A 22,928-nucleotide genomic window follows, 5' to 3' on the forward strand; every position below is an offset into this window, starting at 1 on the left:
GTAAAAGCTTGTGGAAACTTACAATAAGGAAGCAGGCACCAAGAATGACAGCTTTGATTTTCACATCAAGGTCCATTGGGAACTGTACTCCAAAGTTATCAGCATCTGTAAAACTTTCCTTGATAAGGCCAGTCCACTGCTTGGAAATCCTCCCAATCACAGAGGCCTCGTCCAGGGATTTCAACTAAATAAAAAGGGGGAAAAAAAAAAAAAAAAAGAGTTTAAAAATATACGAGAGAGATTGGAAACTCCAAGAATGTCCTAAACAGAGAATATTGTGGTCAGCATCAGGCCCTGCTCCAGTTTAGTTTGCAATCTATAATCCCTATCCACATGCACAAACACAGATACACACTAGTGTTAATTAAGATACAGGTATGTTTTTGGAGCGGAAACTGGACTACCTGGAGATCGCACACGCAAACTCCACACAGTTAGGGCCTGGAGATATACATTACACAACTGAATTAGTCCAAAATCCTTGGATGATAATTAATATTATGCAATGTGGCATTTTAACCATGATATTGTTGTTTATGATAGGTAATGCAGATAACTGCCTCACTGAAACCTATTCCCCTGTGTTCAGACACTCTATGCTCCAACTACCATCATTTTTTAGACTCCCTGTGGTCTCTCTGTAGGCAGGAAGCATACAAAATGAAAAAACCCACACTTACACGTGTATGTTTTGTGGCTGTAATAATCATCTATTTTCTATGAAGTGTTTTTGCAGTCCTTCACCCCAATTGTGACAACTCTGACAAAGTTATTATTACACACCTCAAAGTTCACATCTGAACAGCAGCTACATGGTAAGCAGGGCCCCTGGATCTTCATGACGTTTTCCTCTCGCTCATTCTGAACAGTAAATTTTGGCAGACACGGGTGCCAGTTCTGCACTACGTAGCCGACTGTTGTCCCAGGAGGAGCCTGCACTTCAAGCTGCGTACGAAAGAACACCACAAATTATTTGGTCGTGAAAAACAGCTAAATGGATGCTGCAAGATTTTTCTTAATTCATTACATAATTAATTCTTCCTTTAGTCTACATCAGACAAGGCTAGAGTGCATTCCAGGACTTTAACTGTCCATTTTCTCAGAGGGTTATTCTAATACTTTCTGTACTATAACTTTCCTTCTTAAGGAAAGGAAACACATTAAAAGACCAGCACTAAAAAGTAAGTGTGTGTGTGTGTGTGTGTGTTTCTATTTTATAACAACAAATTTTATGCAATGAATTGTACTTTGGCAATGAAAAAAGTAATATTGTTAGTGTATGCCAAGTGTTCTATCATTTACTACAAAAATAAGTTCACTATGGGCACTTCCACTGGAGTTTATTGTATTGATTTACACTGCAGTGTGACAATGTCACCAAGTCTCTCTCGATGGTTACAGTAATTTTCCTACAAGTTTTACTTGTCATTTCAGGACACAAGATTCTGTAAGAGATCCTCAAACGATTACACTTACTTTCTGCAGGCAGCAAGGGAAACAGCACGAGGAGCATCTGAAGGGTCGAGTTAGCCTGATTATTTCACGACCACTGTTATCAACGATCGTAATAACAAAGGATCGACTAGCCCCGCAGAAATTTCGAGTACAGCAATCATTTTGCTCGGCGGCAAAGTAAACTCTCTGGCCCATGCTGTTCTTTATCTCATATTTGTTGTTGGTTTCGTAGCCAATCAAAGCTGAACAGTAATAAAAAAAATAGATACAATAAAAAAGTAAAATTTTTTGATTTTCTGTTTATCTAAATCTCGAGATAATGGTATGGTTGCACCCATGAAATATTGTCCGATAGTGCTGCACGTTTATAAAATAGGATTCTTCTAAACCAATCACTGAGCACCTGCCACAGGATATTCTTACATTGTGTAGGCATAGAAACTTGACACTCTGCAAGCTAGTGAATTTTTTCTATACATTTTTAGAATTATATAGCTGGACCAGCATTCTAGGAATGCTAAGCAGATACATAGATTAATCTATGTATCTGTTTAGCATTCCTAAAATTGAAGGGTTGCATAAAGTTTGATTTAAAAAAAAAGAAAAAAAAATCCTATTTAAATGCAAATAAATCAGTTTTTTATTTTTACATCAAAATTTTATGCAACCCTGCATGGGACACAGATTACCTGTATGCAACTCAAACCTTGCGCATATCTAAAGGGCGAGAATAAAAGTAAAGTATTACAGGATTCACCAATGAAATAAATGTGCTGTCTCCCTGAAAGGCCAGCTGGAATAACAAACCAGGCATTGGTATTCATACTTGTTGCACAATCAGTGATCCACAGAGTAAGGGCGTTTGTAGGTACTGTTCATTTATGCTTGTTTAAAGAAACCAGAGCCTAGGCAAGGGGAGCTGAATATATAACAGACGTTTCCTATGCGGTGCATTAAGAATAGTTCATGTTACTTTGGTAGAGCAAGCGCTAAACTTCTTAGTACACCTGGCAGGAGAAATAAATAATGTACAAACCTACACAAAATCCACCCTGTACTGCAGTGTTATTGTTCAACCATTGCTATCTAGGGCTTGTTCACACAGCACGGTGGCATAGTGGTTAGCATTATTGTTTCACAACACTGATGTCATGAGTTAAATTCCAAAAAACAGGGCCGTATCTGTGTGGTATTGTATACTGTGTATTGTGGTGTTTGCATGGGTTTCCTCCCACACTCCAAACACATACTGGTAGGTAAAGACAAACATCAACTGCACTGTGCAGGTGTGACAGTTTGTAGACTGGGATATTTAGACTGATTTCCAAGGAAGCAGGGGCTGAAATTAATGACAAATTCTCTGAACAATGCTACGTAAGATGGTGGCACAATAGAAATAATGTACTTGGAAAAATACATACAAAAACATAAAAAATTGATACTTAGTGATGCATTTTTCCCCATTAATTTCAATAGACTTATTGCTCTCCAATACAATATATTATAAGGGTAACAGAAGTTCACATAGGAGAAATTGGGTACACTGTGTTTTAAAGTGTTAAATAAAGCATACAAATTAGAATGCAGTGGTAAAACATGCTTTAAATGCATGAAATGACCAGAAAAAAAAAAAGGCAGCTGTGTGTGAATGGCTCTTAAAATGGAATTGGTATGAAATACCGCCGGCCGCATGGTTTGAGTCCCGTCAGCGACAGCCCGACAGGAGCAGAGTGCGACGCAGCGGAAGCCCAACAGCGCTGGAAATCCCGATCGTTGATAGGCAAGTATCCACTAACCTAACCCTCCTTAGGGGTGCCTAACCCTAACTTCCCCCCCAAGTGCCTAACCGTAACCACCCCCTTCCCCGCTGCCTAAACCTAAGTCCCCCGGGGGGGGGGGTGCCTAACCCTAAGTCCCCCCCCCTAGCCTAACCCTCCCGGGGGCTGCCTAACCTAAAGTCTCCCCCGAGAGCCCTAAACCTAACCCTCCCCCAACGCGGCTGTCCGCTCGCGGCACCCGGCATCACTACGATCGTGATGCCGGGCGCCGGTCTCCCGGCGTCGGGGAAATGCGGGCGTCTACATCTAGACGCCCGGCATTTCACCCTTGCCGGAATAAGACAGTCGGGAAGCCGGCTGCCGGTATTTAGGCAGTCGGCTTCCCGATTGCCTAACCTTAAAATTGCTGCTCAAACATCTAGTGTGATTGTTATAGGCGCCGATAGATGAAAGGTCATAAAGCTGAATTACCACTTGGAGCCAAAGAGATTCTCCCCACTCCCATGTTTTGTTTAACAGCCAGTGTCAAAACAATAGAAGAATATTTGATATCTTTATTTAGATGGGATAAAATCAAAAATATATATATATATCTATATCATTACTAAATTATTAGCCGTGTTTGGCAATTTGACTACACAAGTGTAATGCATATTAACCATCCAAATGTACTCTAACATACCTTCTAATAGCTCCACTTGTTGATGAATGAGAAGTTGATCAATCTACCAAAACAATGAAGACAATTATTTTTGTATTAAAAATGGGAAAAGTTACTGGTTGACAAAATACATGAATGTTCAAAGAAAGTCAGTAGTATTTGTTGTCTAGTACGTCGGTGAAAGTCTCCTCACAATAGTCTCATTCAATATCCCGAAAGCAGTGTATGATACCTAGCACAACTTTCAGGAACACTTACAAAAGTGATTAGTTATTCTTCAAACACAATTCAATAAGAGAAGAAAAATGTGTAAAGGAAGGTTATGCAAGAATATTTCCAGTTAAATAGAACAGTACAGTGGGGTCCTAACTCTTAAGGTAGCATGTGCCAAGGCTTGATGTCATTAATACTAGGAAGAGAGACCCTTATGTATGGGCATACATCTGCACCCCCTCAAGCCCCATTACTTTCTTACAATTCAATATACCATTTATGAATAGTGTTAAAAAGAATGCCATTTTGAAGTCCTAGAAAAAAAAAAATAACTAAAAGGCCTCAGTGTCTATTAGTAAACTCGTTACCTGATTCAGATATTCTAATCCTGGTGGACAGTTTGGATTGGCTTGAGGTGCTGGCATCCATGCAGATGGTTGGCCACCTGGACCCATTGGCTGGTTTTGGACCGGTGGGCCGCCTCCATATGGACTATAAACCGGCTGACCTGATGAATTAACTAGAATAAATTTCATGTACCATTTATAGCTAACCACAAGAGTATTTAATGACAATAGACCCTGCATGAGGTAGCAAATCAACTGTGAACCGACGCTGAGTACATACCATGCAAAGGTGCAAACCAGCGATGATGCAGTGCAATGTAACGATACATTGCGTGCGCCGTACACACTGCACGTTCTGGTGTACGACAGCACGATGTGTTGTTACATGCTGTATGTAACAGCACCGCATCATTCATTGTATCATCCCATTTGCTGTGCAAAACAGCAGATGGGACAATGCGATGGACAGTCACGATAGACGGATCGGACTTAAAGATTATACGATGTGTACGATATATCGTTCCGATTCGCGTCGGAGCTATACATATTGTATAGTGTGTACACAGCTTAAAGTGTTATCTACCCATCCCCAGGTTTTAATTTGCCAGCAAAGAAAGCAATTGAGAATTTGAAGCTTGATGACCATCAGGTAAATGAAACAAAAGGTAAAATAAAAGTCGCCCCTACACTGTGCCAAGGTAGCCCAACAGAGGTATCTAAAAAGTGTGTTGCCACTCAACAATACATAAAGTATAAAAATTATAACCTCACAATCCTGGGGCCATATTTAGGGCGATAGATCCAAATGAACAAAACGATCATTACTTAATAAAAGTATAAATAAATATAAAGAACAGATGAACAACGGTTCTCAAATTTTTAGAGAGGCCTGATGGATATAGGATGTTCTCTCGAGTATATATGCAAAAGGAGGAATAGAACATATAAAAAACTAGTAATATGTCCATATTAAACATAATCCAGTGTCCACACTGATAACATAACTTATGCAATTCTTTGTGAAATAGAAGTGTTCTGTTCCGATGGAAATGAACCTACAACCATATGTCCTATTCCTCTCCCTTTTGGTATTACACATCGGGGGAATTCAATTAGCCCCATTAAGTTAACTGGTGCCAATTGATCACTGGGGGCTATTCTATGAGTCCGAGTTAATAAGGTTTCTTTTTAAATCTCATTATTCTTATTATCATTTATTTATATGGCGCCACAAATGTTCCACAGCGCCTTACAAGGTACATAAACAAGTTGCAGACAAGCGACTTACAGAATAGGACATGGATAATATATATTGCCACATAAGTGACCACTAAGACCCAAACATAAATTCCCGATAAGCATGCCGTTAACGGGTGAAAACACCCAGCTAATGCATAGGTCAGTTAACACCTGTTAACTGCACTTAAAAAGGGGTTTAGGTGCAAAAAAGGGAGTCTAAATGAAGGAGTTGTTCACCCCTGAAACATTAAATGGGCTTAACTGAATTCCTCAGTCAGAGGATCCTTAAAGATCACTCCTTTTTAATAGGGAATTCTAAAATCGTATCTGTCAGGGAAAATACCTCCTTTCAGAGCCAAATGGACAATGTTTTAACAAAAGTAAAATAAAAAAAAATAAAAAATTCCACATAGTGTAAAACTAATTTTTACATTTACTCCAGTCCGAAGCAGGTGTGTATTTTACATGCTGGATGAATGTCTCCACTGTAGCTTCTGGTGACTCAAAACAAATCCCACACATCTTGTAGTTGATTTGTGGGGACACAAGGAAGTCGCAGGGGGCCAGGTCTGGACTGTATGGCGGATGACCAAGCTCCTGGATGCGTTCATAGGCCAGAAAATCCACCACTTCCTGGACTTGTGCACACTGTCAAGATGGAGTAGGGCACTATAAGCACGGGTTCTTGGATGAAGCCTGGAAAAGGCTTTCAGAACTTGTGACAGGAATTGGTTGGCGTACCAGTCCCCAGTGACTGTGCGCTGCTGCTCGAGTGGTATTGTAGCTACACGATACAATTTGGCCACAAAAACAGCCACCATCTGCTTGGCCACACTGCGCTCACGCCGGAACTTCTGTTGTGGCGCACCTCCAAATGGGGTTCTTGGGTCAACTGTTTGGTCTTGGGGCCGAAACTTTAGATCCAGGACTCATCACCACTGATTATCTCCCAGAGTTTGAGCGACCGCCATCAAACCTGGCCAGCAAACCACCTGAGCCTCCTTTTGCTCTTGGGTCAGCTGATAGAGGATACAGAGTGTGCAGAAACATTGCTCAGGCTAAGCTTTTAGTGGAGTATCGAGCGGATGAATCTCCTTCTCTAACTGGGCCACCTCAACTATGGCCCACACAGCAGCGATGTTTTCCTCGGTGATCGCAGACACAGGTCAGCCGAAACGCTACTCGTCTTCCAGGGACTGTCGCAGTTGCCGAAATTCTGCAAAACCACTTAAAACACAATGGTTCGGGACGGTGCTTCCTCCCCAAAAGCAGCTTGCAGTTGGTCAAAACTCTCCTGATGTCGCAGACCACTCTTGTAGTCATATTCTTTCAGTGACCAAGCCTTGGTCACTGAAAGAATATGACTACAAGAGTATTTGCAAACATTTGCTTTAAAACACTCTAAAGCCAGGTATAGACTAGACTTGTATATCCAGCGACGGCAAAATATATTGGGTGGTCCATACACAATACATGATCTGGTGTACGACTGCCCGATAGTAAGAGTTATGGTGTATCATACCTTTGTTAACTCTTTCTTCGAGGTCCATAGTGTCCACAGGAATTACTTTGGGGTATGTGGTTAAAGTGATCCAGGCACCAAACAGTTACAAGCTTTAGCTCCCAGGATGCACTGGGTCCTCCTCCATATATACTCCGACCCTGGCTACAGGCACTTAGGGCCTGATTCAGACCAGCTCGCGAGCGCTGAGAGCTCGCAAGCGGGTCAATGGTGGCCCAGTGCGCATGTGGACGACGGAGCCGGCTCAGTCGTGCGCATGCGCGAGACTCCGATAGTGACTGCCAAGCCGTCACTCCGGGTCTCGTACCAAAGGGGGCGCGCTGTCGATGTTGAGTGACAGCACGCCCCCTTTGTTGGCGGGCCAGGGACGTGGCTGCCCAGACGGAGGCGTTCCCATGGGAACGCCTACAGTCTGGGGCCGGCCCCACTGACATCACAAGTGATGTCAATGGGAGTGCTTCCGGCTCTGTTAGAGCCGAAAGCACTCTGGGGCTTGCGGCAACGAGACCCTACCACAAGGGTCTCGTCGCAAGCCCGATGGTCGCGATGGTCTTGTCCATCGCGACCATCTTCCTGGCCGCTCGCTATAGATTGATCGGCCAATATATCTGCTGACCGTCAGCCAGTGTGTACCCGCTATATGTCAGTGAACGTCGGTGCTCACAGTCATATCGCATTGGCTGTGCTGCACAGCCGATGGTAAGATATGTCTGCAGACCATCGGCAAGTGTGTACGGGCGGTCTGCAGTCCGCCCGTACACACAGTGGCAGCCGCGGGGAGGGGGCGGGACACGCTCGCCGCCTGCCGGGACATGCCCCCTGGCCGCCGGGCAGACACAGATGATGGTTGTTCGTACACACTGAACAACAATCACCTGTAGATATAGCTGCAGATCACTCGATCTGCAGATAAATCTGTATAGTGTGTACCCACCACTAGAAGAGGGAATCATTGAAATCCAAAAGAAATATTACCCAATAACACCAGGTGCTTTAAGGTGGGTGCCCTGTGGACCTCAAAGAAAAAGTTAAGAGTTATGGTATAACATCTTTTGTTATTTTCTTCTTCGGGTTCCATAGAGTCCACAGGAATTACCTTGGGGATGTCCAAAAGCAGTTTCCTTAAGGGTGGGAATGCTCCTGTTTAGTAGAAAGGAGAATCAAGACACCCAAAGGAAGCATACTGAGGAGAGGCAAATGTATCAAAAGAAGTCATGGAGCGTCTATGGAGAGACTCTGAAGGTCAGTGAACCATGGCATCGGGGCCAAGCAGGGGCCATCAGTATTACAGTTCTGCCCTCCTGCTTGAATTTCTTGATGACCCTTGGAAGGAGGGAGAACGGAGGAAAAAAAAAAGATACGCTAGATTTAAGTCCCACTTCACTGCTAGAGCGTCCACAAACTCGGGAGAGGGATCCCTTGTTCTGGACCCGTACTTGGGGACCATGTGTTTGTGGCCTCAGGCCACAACGTCTACCTCTGGTAGTCCATTTGTCCACTAGGATCTGAAATACATCTGGATGAAGGACCCATTCACCGGCGTGAATATCCCGTCGACTTAGGAAGTCCTCTTCCCAGTTGAGGACTCCTGGTATGAATACTGCAGAGATTGCTGGAAGTTGACATTATGCAAAAAAAATAAAAAATAAACCCAGAATGTTTGTCACTTCCACCATGGCTGTCGAACTACGCTTGCCTCCCTGATGTTGAGGTAGGCTACTGCGGTTGCGTTGTCGGACTGTACACCTGAACAGGCTGGCCCTTCAGTATATCCTGTGCCTGAACGAGTGCTCCAAATACTGCATGCAGTTCCAGGATGTTTATGGATAGGAGACCCTCCTTGGTCGTCCAACTTCCCTGAAAGGTGTGACGACACGTCACTGCGCCCCATCCAGGGAGGCTGGCATCAGTAGTGAGGAGCACCCAATCTGTAATCCAGAAGGGGCGACCCCTGTTCAGATGAACCATCTGCAACCACCAAGAGAAGGACAGCCGAACCTCTGGAAAGACTGAATGTCTGACTTTAACTGGTACTCCCCGTTCCACTGGGAGAGGATCAGCTGTTGCAATGGTATGGCGTGAAACTGAGCATATTCCACCATGTTGAAGGTGGACACCATAACCTGCATCACCGAGTGTAGAGACACTAACGGATTACAAAGAAAACTGCAAATCTGCAATTGAAGGGCCACAATCTTGTCTCCAGGCAGAAATATCCTTGGTGCATGCCTGGCTTGTCTGGCACAATCTGCTGTACTGGAGAAAGATTACAGTTTCCAATTTTCGATCCAGCTGTGTCTGTGTAGGCAGGCAATAGTCTGGAGATGATGCTGCAATAGCTCTAGAGACTGTGCCAATATCAGGAGATCGTCCAAGTATGGTAGAATCCTGACTCCCTGACACCTGAGGTAGGCAGTTATTACTGCCATTATCTTGGTAAAAATCCGCAGGGCTGTTGACAAACCAAAAGGCAGCCCCTGAAATTGGAAAGGTTTCTGCAGAAACCTTTGGTGGGAAGGTGTAATTGGCACATGCAGATACGCATAGTGAATGTCCATAAAATCCCCCCGTTCCATTGCCAGAACAATTGACCGAAGAGTTTCCATACAGAACTTGGGCAACCAGATAAATGTGTAGAGACCCTTAAGATTCAGAATAGGTTGGTGGGATCCATTGGGCTTTTGGATAAAAAATAGATTGGAATAATAACCCCTTTGTTGATCCAACGGAACCCGGATTATTACCAGATTCCAGCAGGGAACAAATAGCCTGCTGGGTGGCCAAGGCCTCTGCAGACTCTGCTGGAGGAGTTGTGCAGAAAAACCTTTGCGGGGGACTTCTCCAGACAGTAAGGGCGTACCCTCACGAGACCACTTCCCGGACCCAGGCGTCTGTTGAGAGATGCCAGGTATCTGAAAACTGAAGAAGTCTGCCTCCCACCATGGGCTTCCCCAGGGATAGGCCCCATCAGGCTGTGGGTTTATTATCTGACTTGAAAACTGAACATCTGATTGCCCAAGATCTCCAAGTTTGCAGTCTCTTACGAGAACTGGGTTGTCTAGAGGAAGGACGACCTTTTGGTTTTTCTTGCGTGTGAAAGGCTCGAAATGACGACTGCCTAGGTCTAGGGGTAGTCAAGGCAGACCAGCCACCTTGGAAACTGTCAAAGTAACTACAATCTTACCCAATTCTGTGCCAAACAGAATGCCTCCCTTAAAACGGCAGGGATTCCAAAGCCTTCTTAGACCCTGCGTCTGCTTTCCAGTTTCTTATCCATAGAGCTGACTTCTTAGAAGTCTAATGCCACCTCTCCCATATAGGAGACAGCTTACTTGATATAGAAGAGAATTGTCAGCTGTTCCCTGGAAGCGTATTTTCCAGTGCCCCTATCTATTCTTCAATGGCCTAAGATACCCATGCCGTGGCCGGGCAGGTAACAGCCTTCGACAGAGAAAAAAAAAAAAAAAGGGAAGGCCAAGCTTCAAGTATTTCTGTGAAATCCTTAAGGGAGGATGCAGATGGTATAGGCAGATGTGCCACAAGAGCATCCACAGTCAGCGGAACTTCCCACTTAGCGCATTCGTGGGACGGAGTATAAAGCGGTAACCTTCTTTGTAACTTGGAATAGTCTATCCGGAGAACTCCATGCTTCCCCCATAAGTTCAGAGAGTTGCTCAGATTTAGAAAAAAAAACAAAAACTCAGCCTCAACAACCCTCTGGCATTTGAACACCGGAGCCTTCCTAGGTTCTGGCTCTTCACTATGTTTAAAAACAAGATATGGTAAGAACTTACCTTTATCTGTTTCTACGAGGTCCATAAGGTTGACCTTGGGGTATAGCTGGATCCATGGGCACCACGCAGTTAAAGCTTTGCTGCTCCCAGGATGCACTGGGTCCATCCTCCTCTATACCCCGCCCCAGCCACAGGCACATCAGTTGGTAAGTAGCCAAGGCCGGAGGAGATAAAAACGGAGAAGGAAGACTGGAACACAAGAATCATACTCACAGAAAAGGGAGACGGAAAACCGGTGACCAGCCACATAGCCCATATGAAGCCAGATGCATCAGGGCAGGCGCCCTGTGGACCTCGTAGAAACAGAAATAAACATAAGTTCTTACCATATCTCTTGTATTCTACTTCAGGTTCCATAGGGGATCCACAGGGTTGACCTTGGGGATGTCCCAAAGCAGTACAACTAAGGGTGGGGACGCTCCTGTGCTGAAAGGAGAATCCGGCGCCCGAAGGATGCATCCTGAGAGGCGAAGGTGTCAAACTTATAGAACCATAGAAAAGTCTGTATGGAAGACCAGGTGGCCGCCTTCACAGCTGAATAGCTGAGGCACCACGGCCAGCAGCCCACGAGGGACCCACAGACCGAGTGGAATGAGCCTTAACAGAGGCCGGAACAGGTAAACCCTCTTGTGAATAAGCCTCACAAATAACCAAATGAAGCCAACGGGCCAAAGTTTGTTTGTTGGCAGGCCAACCTCTTGTGAATACCAAAGAGGACAAACAAATCATCAGACTTCCGAATGGAACTAGTCCGGTCCACAAACTTTGAGAGCACGGACAACATCTAAAAGGAAGCCTCACCAGCCGAGAGATCAAGTGACTGAAACACCCGCACAACTATTTCCTGATTAATGTGGAACTTAGAGATCACATTAGGAAGAATACCCGGATGGGTGCGAAGCACTGCCCTGTCCAGGTGAAAGAAGTTAGAAAAGGAGAACGGCAAGAAAGCACTCCTAATTCGGGCACTCTCCTGGCCGAAGCAATTTCCAGGAGAAAAACAAAAACAAAAGTCTTAAGGGGCATCCACTTGAGTTCCACCGACTCAAGAGGTTCAAATGGAGGACCTTGCAGTGCCCAAAGCACCACTGCCAAACCCCAAAGAGCCACTGGTGGAACAAAAGGAGGTTGAATCCTGAGAACACACTGGAAAAAGGTGCAGACATCAGGCAGAGTAGCAATCCTACGCTGGAACCACACAGAAAGTGTAGACACCTGAACTTCCAATGAAGAGAGGCATAACCCTAGGTCCAATCCAGACTGAAGGAACGCCACAATCCTAGAAACACAAAACAATTGAGGATCGTAGTTTCTGGACTCACACCATTGAAAATAAGTACGCCACACCCTGTGGTAAATCCTGGTGGAAGCAAGCTTGCGCACCTGTAGCATTGTGCTAATGACTGAGCTGGAAAAACCCCAGGCCCTTAAGACGGATATCTCAAGAGCCACGCTGTCAAAGACAGATGACCCAGATCCAGCTAAAGGCAGGGCCCCTGAGACAACAGGTCCTGATGTTGAGGCAGAAGAAACGGAACCTCGATGGAAAGGCCTCAAGGATCGGAGTACCAGGGACGTCTGGGCCAAGCCGGTGCCACCAGCAGAGGCGTGCCACAGTCCTGTTTGAAGGTCCGAAGGACCAGAAGCAGCAAGGCTATCAGAGGGAAAAGATACGCCAGCTGAAATGTCCACTTCACTGACAGCGCATCCACCAGGCTTGCGCCGGTGTCTCTTGTCCTGGACCCGTACAGAGACAATTTGCGATTGTGACGCGAGGCCAAGAGGTCCACCTCCGGCAGTCACCACTTGTCCACGAGCAGTTGAAATACATCTGGATGAAGGGACCATTCCCCGGGATACACGTCGTGATGGCTGAGGAAGTCCACTTCCCAGTTGAGAACTCCTGGAATGAAGACTGCCGAGATAGCCAGCAGGTGGCACTCTGCCCAAGACAGGATGAGTGACACCTCTGACATGGCTGCTCGACTGAGAGTCCCCCCTTGACGGTTGATGTACGCCACTGTGGTGGCATTGTCGGCCTGAACTTGCACTGCCTTTCCACGAAGAGCGTGACCGGACAACTGGAAGGCCCTGTATACGGCCCTAAGTTCCAGAATATTGATGGGAAGAACTGCATCTTCCGCTGTCCAACGGCCCTGAGGGAAAGTGGCCCGGCACTGCCCCCAACCCCGGAGACTTGCATCAGCCATGAGCAGGACCCAGTCCGGGATCCAAAAGGGGCGGCCCTTGGTGAGATGAGATGTCAGAAGCCACCAAGCCATCGACAGGTGCAACTCCAGGGACAACACAAGCATCCGAGTCCTGATTCGGTGTGGCAAACCGTTCCATTTGGATAGAATCAGCCCCTGCAGGGGCCTGGAATGAAACAGGGCATACTCCACCATGTCAAACGTCAACACCATGGACCCCAGAACTCTCATTGCCAAGTGAGCAGACACTTGGGGAGTCTTTAAACAACTGCTCACTTGTAGTTGGAGGGAGGAAAATTTCCGGAGTCAGAAAGAGCCTTTGCTGACGAGAGTACCCCTGAGAGACCACTTCTCGTACCCAAGCATCCATGGTGGTATTGCACTGGGTAAATTGAATAAGTTAACCCCCCACTCTGGGATCCCCCAGAGAGAGGCCCATCCAATCAGGCTGAAGGCTTATCTTCTGGCTTGGAAGCAGGGCGTCTAGTGCTCCAGGCCTGCTTCTTTGGTTTAGGGGCAGTCTTGGTTAATGACTGCCTCGGGAAGGACTGACCCGGAGTCCGAAAGGACCAAAAGGCTGAGGTCCTAGCTTTAGAAGGCGGAGCTGCTGATGGCAGAAATGCCGATTTAGACTTTGCCAAGGTATCAACAATTTTGTCCAGGTCAGGGCCAAACAAAGTCTCCCCATTAAAGGGTAAGGGCCTCCAGGCCTTTCTTGGAATCCGCATCCGCTCTCCAAGAACGAAACCACAAAGACCAGCGAGCAGAGACCGCTGCCGCCGAAACTCTAGAAGTTAGAAGACTGGCATCCAAAGACGCTTACCCAATATATGAAGCGGCATCCCTCATCTGACCAACCAAACTTCTCTTAACCTCCGGAGCTTCTTCTGGAAACGTATCCTCCAGTACATTGGTCCAGCTCTCAATGGCTTTAGCCACCCAAGAGATGGCCATGGACAGATGGGCCACCACCCCAGAGAGAGAATAAATGGACTTTAAACAAGTCTCCACTTTCCTATCCGTGGGATCCTTTAGGGATGAAATGAACGGCATTGGCAAAGTAGCACTCTTGATCAGGCGAGTAACTGAGAATCCGCTGGCGGTGTTTCCCACTTCTTGCAATGACTAGCATGAAACGGATAACTACTGCTTAAACGTTTCTGCGGCTGGAACCTCTTACTAGGCGACTGCCAGGCTTCCGCCATATGATCAGTCAGCTGGTCAGATAAAAGGAAAAACAGCCGAAGTCACCTTTGCCTGTTTAAAATTTGGATACTTGGACTTAGGGGCGGGGGAGTCATCCTCTATATCAAGAATGGACCGAACAGCCCGCACCAATGCCGGCACATTAATGGTAGATTTAGTCTCCACCTCCGGAGCAGGGGAATCTGAATCAGAATCCTCATGCAATTCGCCCTCAGAGGACCCATCAGAGTCCGATAGCTGCACAGATTGGGATGACTTAACAGTGCGTTTCGACGCCTTGTGCGGCTTGTCATTACGCAACATGGTTTGAAAAGCCGAAGAAGAGGCCGCCAAACTCTGGACAGAATTGGAGAACACATCCACCCACGGTGGGTTAGCTTGCGGGAGACCCTGGAAGGGAATGACAGACTGCTGCGTCATCGGAGGAGACTGGACATACATAGGGAACCCCGCATATGGATGAACTGTCTGAGGCCCATGTGGAGACTGCAATAATTGCAGTACACCCAGAGAAGAAGGGGGGGGGGGGTGTGTGTGGCTGGTTTGGGTAACCCCCTATGGAGAGCGCAGTCCGGACCGCCAGGTGGTCCACGATGTAGGCCAGCACCTGCGAAAATACCGGCCAAGGGGGATCCTGTCCCGAAGGTGGGGGGTTAGAGGGACCAGGTAACTGACGACATCTCACTCACAACCCATCCTATGATAAATCCTCCATATTCCCCACTGCAGTGCAGCATCTGCAGGCAAGCAGATTGGGAGCTGTCGAAGCTGGATAATTGGCTGAGACAGAAACAGTTTAAAATTAGATTGGAACGACGCCATCTTGCGAAACACAGTATTCACGCAGTTTAGTAAAACAGCTTCCTGAGAAAACCATGTAATTGAGAGACCCCACATGTGGACAGGTGTAGCTGTGGCAATTTGAGACAGACAGACAGAGAGTCTCTCTCTCTCTTATATATATATATATATACACACACGCACACACACGATATGGATAGTTATAGACTGACAGTAAAAAGAGAAGAAAGCAGAAACACTCAGCACTAGCAAAAGTCACATACAACGTAAAAAGTTAATGCTCCCTGCACCTTGCCACTACAATGAACTGCCCAGATTCAGTGTCTGGGAGGGCTATAGTGCTGTGTACACTGACCTTCTGCCGGGGAGAGGTACACAGGGAGATCTGACCACACACTGCCTGGAGAGATCTGCTCTGCCCAACCAAGAAAAGATGGCTGTCAGAGACCTCAGAGGAGGAGGTGTGGCCACAGGAGGAAGCAGCTCAGCGTCGCCAGACCCAAGCGGAAAGGTGCACTGAGGGGAGGAGCCGCTAAACAGGGAAGGCTCTCTCCCCTGGCTAGCATTTAACCTCCGGGAGACCAGTTCCCTGCTGCCGGCATTTAACTCCCTGGTGGTCCCGCAGGGTATGCCTCCGGAGAGGGGGAGCCCGCCGCTACTAGCTAGCGCCTCCGGTCTCTCCCCAGAGACATGCAACTGCATAAGGCACACACGCGAGTCACCTCAAGCTGTGACCCACAGCTTACCTGATCCCCAGCACTCCGGCAGCAGTCGAGGGAGAGTACAGAGCCCGTGCTAGCACAGACTCTGGGGCCCCGCCACGATCCCCAGATCTGTACTGGCATCGCGGTGCCAGAGGGGTGTAGGAGCAGCAGCTTAGATATCCAATGGACAGTCTGAAGCTGCCGCTCTGAAGAGTCAAAATAAAATTAAAAGAACTCTAAAAATAAGCTTAGGGGCTGCCAAGCAGCCTCCCTGTGCCAAGGTAACCCGACTCCGGCTGGCCACCAACTAAAACTGATGTGCCTTGGGCGGGGTATAGAGGAGGATGGACCCAGTTCATCCTGGGAGCAGCAAAACTAACTGCGTGGTGCCTATGGATCCAGCTATACCCCAAGGTCAACCCTGTGGACCCCCTATGGAACCTGAAGTAGAAATAGTTTTTACCGCCCTAATCAAGGAAGGAACATCTGCTGTTGGAAAATGATCCTCCTCTCCTGAGAGAGAGATTCCTGAGAGGAGCCATGCATGTTCTCACACTCAATTGAAGATGCAGAGTCTGCAGGCTGGCCGGAGTTATAGGAAGAGCAGACCGACTTCTGGTTTTAGGCCACATATTTGCTGAAATGCAGCAGGGGACGAAGCCATACTCGAGATAGAGAGATATAGATCTTTTAATCAACTAGTAAACAGCACAAAGGCCTAGTAGGATATGGAGCTCTGTATAACCTGGCCACTTAAGGAGAGGTATACAGGGAGACTGACCAATCCTCCTGATATTCGCAGCTACCGAGAGCACCTGAAAGTGGTCTCTGGGCGTCTCATAACAGGGAGGCAGTGAGGAGCAACCCAGACGCGGGAAACCTAGTCTCTATGAACCAGTGTCTGGGTCAGGGGAGGGGCCGCTAGGGAGAGCCTACCTCCCCTAGGCTGTATGAAACCACCAGACACACTGGCTATACAGGGCCTTTTACTATCTGCAGCGCCAGAATTTTATGCCTCGGTGGTCTAGTGGGGAAGCGGCCTCCGGCAGGTCTTCACTGCCAGAGGTACGGACCTCCACGTGGTTCCCTGTCAGCAGGGTCCACCTTACCTGGATCCCCGATGTCTCCAGCTGCAGTCCTGAGCCCAGCTCTTTTAACTCCGCTGACGCCTTCTGAAATCCCCAGTTCCCTCATTGGTGTTGCGGGCACTGCTAGACTGAGCAGCAGCACGGGCATCCATCCGGACGCCTAGTGCTGCTCACTGTCAGGAGGGGGGTGGGAATTAAAAAAAAAAAAAAAAAAAAACACCTTGCTTGGGACTGCCACACCTCTATGAACGGGCCTGTTCAGTCGTGTTGCGCTATTCATACTTATCTTACAGTGACATCACTCATACTTATTATCAAATGTAATGAACTGCAATCCACTGCATCAGCAGATTACCTTGGTATGGTCCTTGTGGGGTTGGAGCATAACCATAAGGAGGAGCAGGGTAGGTGGTAGGTGGATATCCTGCACCGGGGTAACCTGGACCCATATTTCCCACGGCTGGGTTGATTGCAGGAGGGCAATTTGAGCTGGCGTTTGGGGCATTAACTTTGTTACCATCTAGTTGTAAAAATGAAGATAATCATTTTAGAGTAAGATCCAGTAAAAAGAGACTCAGCCAGTTAATATGTTACATTTACCTCATATCAAGCAACACGTATACAGAATAGAAAGTTGCAACTCACAGCTAGAAAAGGCCATCAAACATTGTTTATTAACAACGATGGTCGACGGTTTAGCCATCAATTGCGGTGATCCAATGAGTCACCGCCATCGATGGCACAGAGCTGCATGACATTTTATTTAATCCCCTCCAAGTGCCGGGACACAGAGCTTGGCTCCGCTCCCCAACATGACCCGCGAAGCCCCGTCCCCACTGATTGGCCCACTGCCCAGCCAGTATTTACATAGGGATGACCATCGGTGGGTCACAGCCAATTTCATACATTTGATGTAATTCACTAATGAATGGTACCATTGATGGCAACCATCAACAGATAACCTACAGATGGCCATCCCTACTCACAGCTCTGCGACAAAAATAGACTGCTGATTAAACCCCTTTAAAACAAAAAGATCAACTTTGTTTTATTGGAAGAATGTACTTTACAGGGATAAGTGTTAGTTTATTCTTCCCTTGCTATGGTAACCTGGGGCCTTCCATACATCAATTTTTTGTTCCTGGTGCTCCACCAGTTCTTTGCATAGGCCTAGCGCCCCAGCTGTGTGATGCTGCAGGGAAAGTGGTAGGACAGTGACTTGTAATCAGTCCTCACACTCACCCTCCAGCTCATGCTATTTTAATGGGAGACAAAAAAAATTGGAGTAACCCTGGGAATAACAGCAGCACAGGAGGGTCTGGCTAGGAGAATGAGGAAGTGATGGCTTTATGTATTAATGTTGCAATAACAGTGGGAAAACAATGTTAAATTAATTAGTTATAGGAGTAAAAATGGCTCTACCTTTCATTTCCATTGTCTCGTAAGCAGAGAAACCTGTAAAAAAAAAACAAATATATATATTTATAAAGAATAAAATATAACTATGCAAACACTGCGAGATGTATTTGAGAAAATTACCATATCAACTTCTACCCTTCCTAATCTGTCATCACTGGAGCTCTCCAGGGTTAGTGTGACTCTCTAGAGATGTGCACTGATGTATTTGTGTATGGAGACTTAGAACAAAAACAGCCAATTGTTGTCGTTAGTTACCTGATGTAATCTACCCAACTACAGCATAATTAGAATTCATTTGTTACTTAAAAAAAAAAAAAAAAAAAGTAAAAACATTGCAGCTTGATACCGCTTAAAATGTACATTTAACTTTGGCGAGTGTACACACAGCAAGCACGGTTAGTACACCTTTCAGCTTGCATATAAATAAACCTTTTGGTCAGTGCCTCCATTGGACTTAAATCATATAAAAACAAAATTAGTGTCACACATCCCTTTTCTTCCCTAAGCTACAGGCTTCTAAGTACATTGTGAAAACTTGCAAGATTTTAAACAAGCAGCTGAAAGTTATGCTTTCCAGGAAGAGCAGAGAAAACACTTTAGGTATTAGACGCATGCTTTGCTTTTAAAACCTTGCACTAATAGACTGATTATCACAATAGTGATGCTAGTACAGAGTTTCCTCTGAAATAAACTGTCTTATTGCCCCAAACTCGCAGCTCCCCTCCACCTATACTCTGACTCCCCGATTCTTCCTGTTTCCGGCTACCCACTTCCTACACCTATCCCTGGCTGCCCGCCTCCTAATCCTGTCCCCGGCTCCCCGCCTCCTAATCCCAACTCCACCTCCCACACATCAAGAAGACGATGAGCCATAAGGACCTGGAGCATGAGTGCTGCTGCCCCCATCCAGCGCACACAAAAAAAAAAAAACACACACCACACAACAGAACAGTACACAGCTAGAATAAGAGAATTCTTTGAGCACTTTTGTTCAATAGTAAGAGTAGAAAATCTTTGATATTTTTTAAGTGTATTTATTGGTATGTGGTTTTCATAAAATTATGCAGAAACTAGTTTCTGCATAATTTTATGTATCACCGCTATGCAGGAAGTCTAATGTAGAAGATTTCACAGAAATCTCCTGCAGAAGGCTAACTACCGCAGCAGACTGCAGTCCCCATTACTGTCAATGGCTACTGAAGTCTGACATCTATTTACAAAACGGACATGGGCGTATCTATAATGGCTGCAGGGTGTGTGGGGCACACGGTCCCCTCGGTCCAGGGGGTTCCCTGCACCGCACATCCTGCACCCATAGCATTACTTACCTCTCCGGAGTCCCACGTTGGAACAAGGGTCAGGCGCTCTAAAAACGACTGGAAAATGGCCGCTGTGGCCATTTTCCCGTTGCATGCGCAGTACAGGGAAAGCGGCAGCCGCGGCCATTTTCCCGGTGACCTGTGCATTCTCTATCAGTGTCGGTTCTAGACATTGTGGAGCTCAGGGCGAAAGTTCCCAGTTGCGACCCCCCCCCCCCCACAACCCAAAAAAATAAATAAAAAATAATCATTTTTTTAGATAACATAACATTATGCCACACACAGTAATGGCCTTTATAACACATTATGCTATATGCAGTAATAACCTGTATAACACATTATGCCACATGCAGCAATGCCATGTATAATACATTGTGCCACACAGAGTAATTACCTTTATAATACATTATCCCCAATTCAAATTATACCACACAGTAGTCCCTTATGTTGTGACACAAAGTGGTGCCCCTTTTAAATAATGCCAAAATTAGTGTACCTTCTACACAAGGCCCACAGTAGTAGTGCCCCTAATACAATGCCCACAGCAGTGGTGCCCCTTACACAATGGCCCCAGTAGTGGTGCCCCCCCATGCAGTGCCCCAATTAGTAGTACCCCCAGTGGTAATGCCCCCAGTAGTAATGCCCCCTATAGTAAAGCTCCACAGTAGTAATCCCCCAATTAGTAATGCCCCCCAGTAGTAACGCCCCTTATAGTAGTTCCCCCCCAGTAGTAAAGCCCCCTATAGTAGTTATGTCCCTTACAGTAGTAATGCCCCCTATAATCGTGCCCCCAGTGTTTCCGACTGAAAAAAATATAAATTAAAAAAAATAAATAAATAAAAAAAAAAAAACACCACAATACTTACCTTTAGCCCCGCTCCTGCTTCCGCTGCCGTCCGGTCCGACCGCGGTTCCTCAGATCTATGAGAGAAATGTCATGACATCATGACGTCCCTCCCATAGTACTCTCTGCCGGAAGCCGGAGCTCAGAAGTGAGCTCCAGCTTTCGGCTGCAGGGAGGGAGCCGGGTGCCTGCAGATAACAAATATCAGCGGGTGCCCGGCAATTGCAGCCTCCCGGCGGCGGCTGGGGTTTTTTTTGGGTCCAAGGGGGGGGAGATTTAGACTCAGTGGCACCCTCTAGGTGTCGGCGTACCGAGCGACGGCCCTGTTAGCCCGCAACTAGAACAGTCACTGTACTCTATACACCCTGGGCGCACTCTAGTGATTGCTTACACACTTACCAATCGTAGGCTTTTATAGCAATGGGCTTTGGAACATATTGCTAGTTTTTTTATTCTAATAAATGATCAGTCGCATGCATATACCATGGTGTGAGACTGATGTGGAGGAGTGGTAGAGCTTTGTATACGTATTGTTACCACTTTCACCCCCCCCCTCCACTCACTGCAGCATTTATTAGTGCAAACAGATAGGAGAAGCTCTAATGTCGCTTAAGAAAGTTTAATTTTCATAAAAAAAAAAAAAAATCTAGAAGTTTTTTAAGTAGAGGTTCAAGGCTAGTTGTCTGTTGGAACGCCACTATTAAATAAAACCCCCACAATGCTCAATTAGGAGCATATTATTTTATTTAAAAAAGATTAAGGGGTCTATTTACTAAGCAGTGTTAAGAGAAAGTGAAATGAGATAAGGTACCAGCCAATCAGCTCCCAACTGTAATTTTTCAAACACAGCCTGTGACATGGCAGTTAGGAGCTGATTGGCTGGTACCTTACCTCATTTCACGTTGTCTCTTAACACTGCTTAGTAAACAGACCCATAAAGACAGATTTGAAAGATTTGAGTGAGTCAATAAGACACATACAGTGCATCCTGAAAGTATACATAACGCTCCACTTTTTCCACCTTGTTATGTTACAGCCCTATTCCAAAATGGAATAAATTCATTTTTGTCCTCAAAATTCTACACACAATACCCCATAATGACAACGTGTAAAGTTTTGTGAAATTTGCAAATTTAATTTAAAAAAAAAAAAAAACAAAAAAAAAAGAAAACACAAATCACACATACATAAGTATTCACAACCTTGGCTCAATACTTTGTTGATGCACCTTTGGCAGCAATTACAGCCTCAAGTCTTTTTATGATGCCACAAGCTTGGCACACCTATCTTTGGGCAGTTTTGCCCATTCCTCTTTGCAGCACCTCTCAAGCTCCATCAGGTTGGATGGGAAGCGTTGGTGCACAGCCATTTTCAGATCTCTCCAGAGATGTTCAATTGGATTCAAGTCTGGGCCACTCAAGGACATTCACATGGTTGTCTTGAAGCCACTCCTTTGATAGCTTGGCTGTGTGCTTACAGTTGCTGTCCTGCTGAAAGATGAACAGTCGCCCCAGTCTGAGGTCAAGAGCGCTCTGGAGCAGGTTTTCATCCAGGATATGTCTGTACATTGCTGCATTCATCTTTCCTTTTATCCTGACTAGTCTCCCAGTTCCTGCCACTGAAAAACATACCCACAGCATGATGCTGCCGCCACCATGCTTCACTGTAGGGATGGTATTGGCCTGGTGATGAGCGGTGCCTGGTTTGCTCCAAACAGAACACCTGGCATTCACACCAAAGAGTTCAATCTTTGTCTCATCAGACCAGTGAATCCTTCAGATGCATTTTGGCAAACTCCAGGTGGGCTGCCATGTGCTTTTTACTAAGGAGTGGCTTCCGTCTGGCCACTCTACCATACAGGCCTGATTGGTGGATTGCTGCAGAGATGGTTGTCCTTTTGGAAGGTTCTCCACGCTCCACAGAGAAATGCTGTAGCTCTGACAGAGTGACCATCGGTTTCTTTGTCACCTCCATTACTAGGGCCCTTCTCCCCCGATCGCTCAGTTTAGACAGCCAGCCAACTCTAGTTAGAGTCCTGGTAGTTCTGAACTTCTTCCATTGACGGATGATGGAGGCCACTTGGACTTCATGCTTGGATTGCACTCTGACATGCACTGTCAAGTGTGGTATCTTACAAAGGTTTATGCCATTAAAAATCATATCCAGTCTATCAACTGAATTTACCACACGTGGACTCCAATTAAGCTGTAGGAACATCTCAAGGATGATCAGTGGAAACAGGATGCACCTGACCTAAATTTTGAGCTTCAGGGCAAAGGCTGTGAATACTTATGTACATGTGACTTCTTATGCTGGGCATACACTATA

At 46.1% G+C, this 22,928-nt stretch overlaps 1 protein-coding gene across 3 annotated transcripts in view; it reads right to left on the bottom strand.

The window, feature by feature from the left end:
• The window catches only part of PLSCR1 (phospholipid scramblase 1), a 67,318-nt gene that overhangs the window by 30,462 nt on the left and 13,928 nt on the right, over nt 1-22,928 (bottom strand). For 2 of the 3 annotated variants that reach the window (XM_088472039.1, XM_088472038.1), the window contains 7 exons: nt 18,441-18,473; nt 17,374-17,538; nt 4,476-4,627; nt 3,916-3,958; nt 1,477-1,697; nt 784-945; nt 23-184 (listed from right to left, as the gene is read on the bottom strand). In XM_088472039.1, coding sequence (XP_088328165.1) covers nt 23-184; nt 784-945; nt 1,477-1,697; nt 3,916-3,958; nt 4,476-4,627; nt 17,374-17,538; nt 18,441-18,453 — 918 coding nt within the window. In that variant the 5' untranslated portion in view covers nt 18,454-18,473. The remainder of the gene's footprint in view (nt 1-22; nt 185-783; nt 946-1,476; nt 1,698-3,915; nt 3,959-4,475; nt 4,628-17,373; nt 17,539-18,440; nt 18,474-22,928) is intronic. The other variant, XM_088472040.1, reaches the window with a different exon arrangement.

Source organism: Taudactylus pleione, unplaced genomic scaffold (genome assembly GCF_031769625.1).
Source record: "Taudactylus pleione unplaced genomic scaffold, aTauple2 ptg000120l, whole genome shotgun sequence".
Classification (NCBI taxonomy): domain Eukaryota; kingdom Metazoa; phylum Chordata; class Amphibia; order Anura; family Myobatrachidae; genus Taudactylus; species Taudactylus pleione.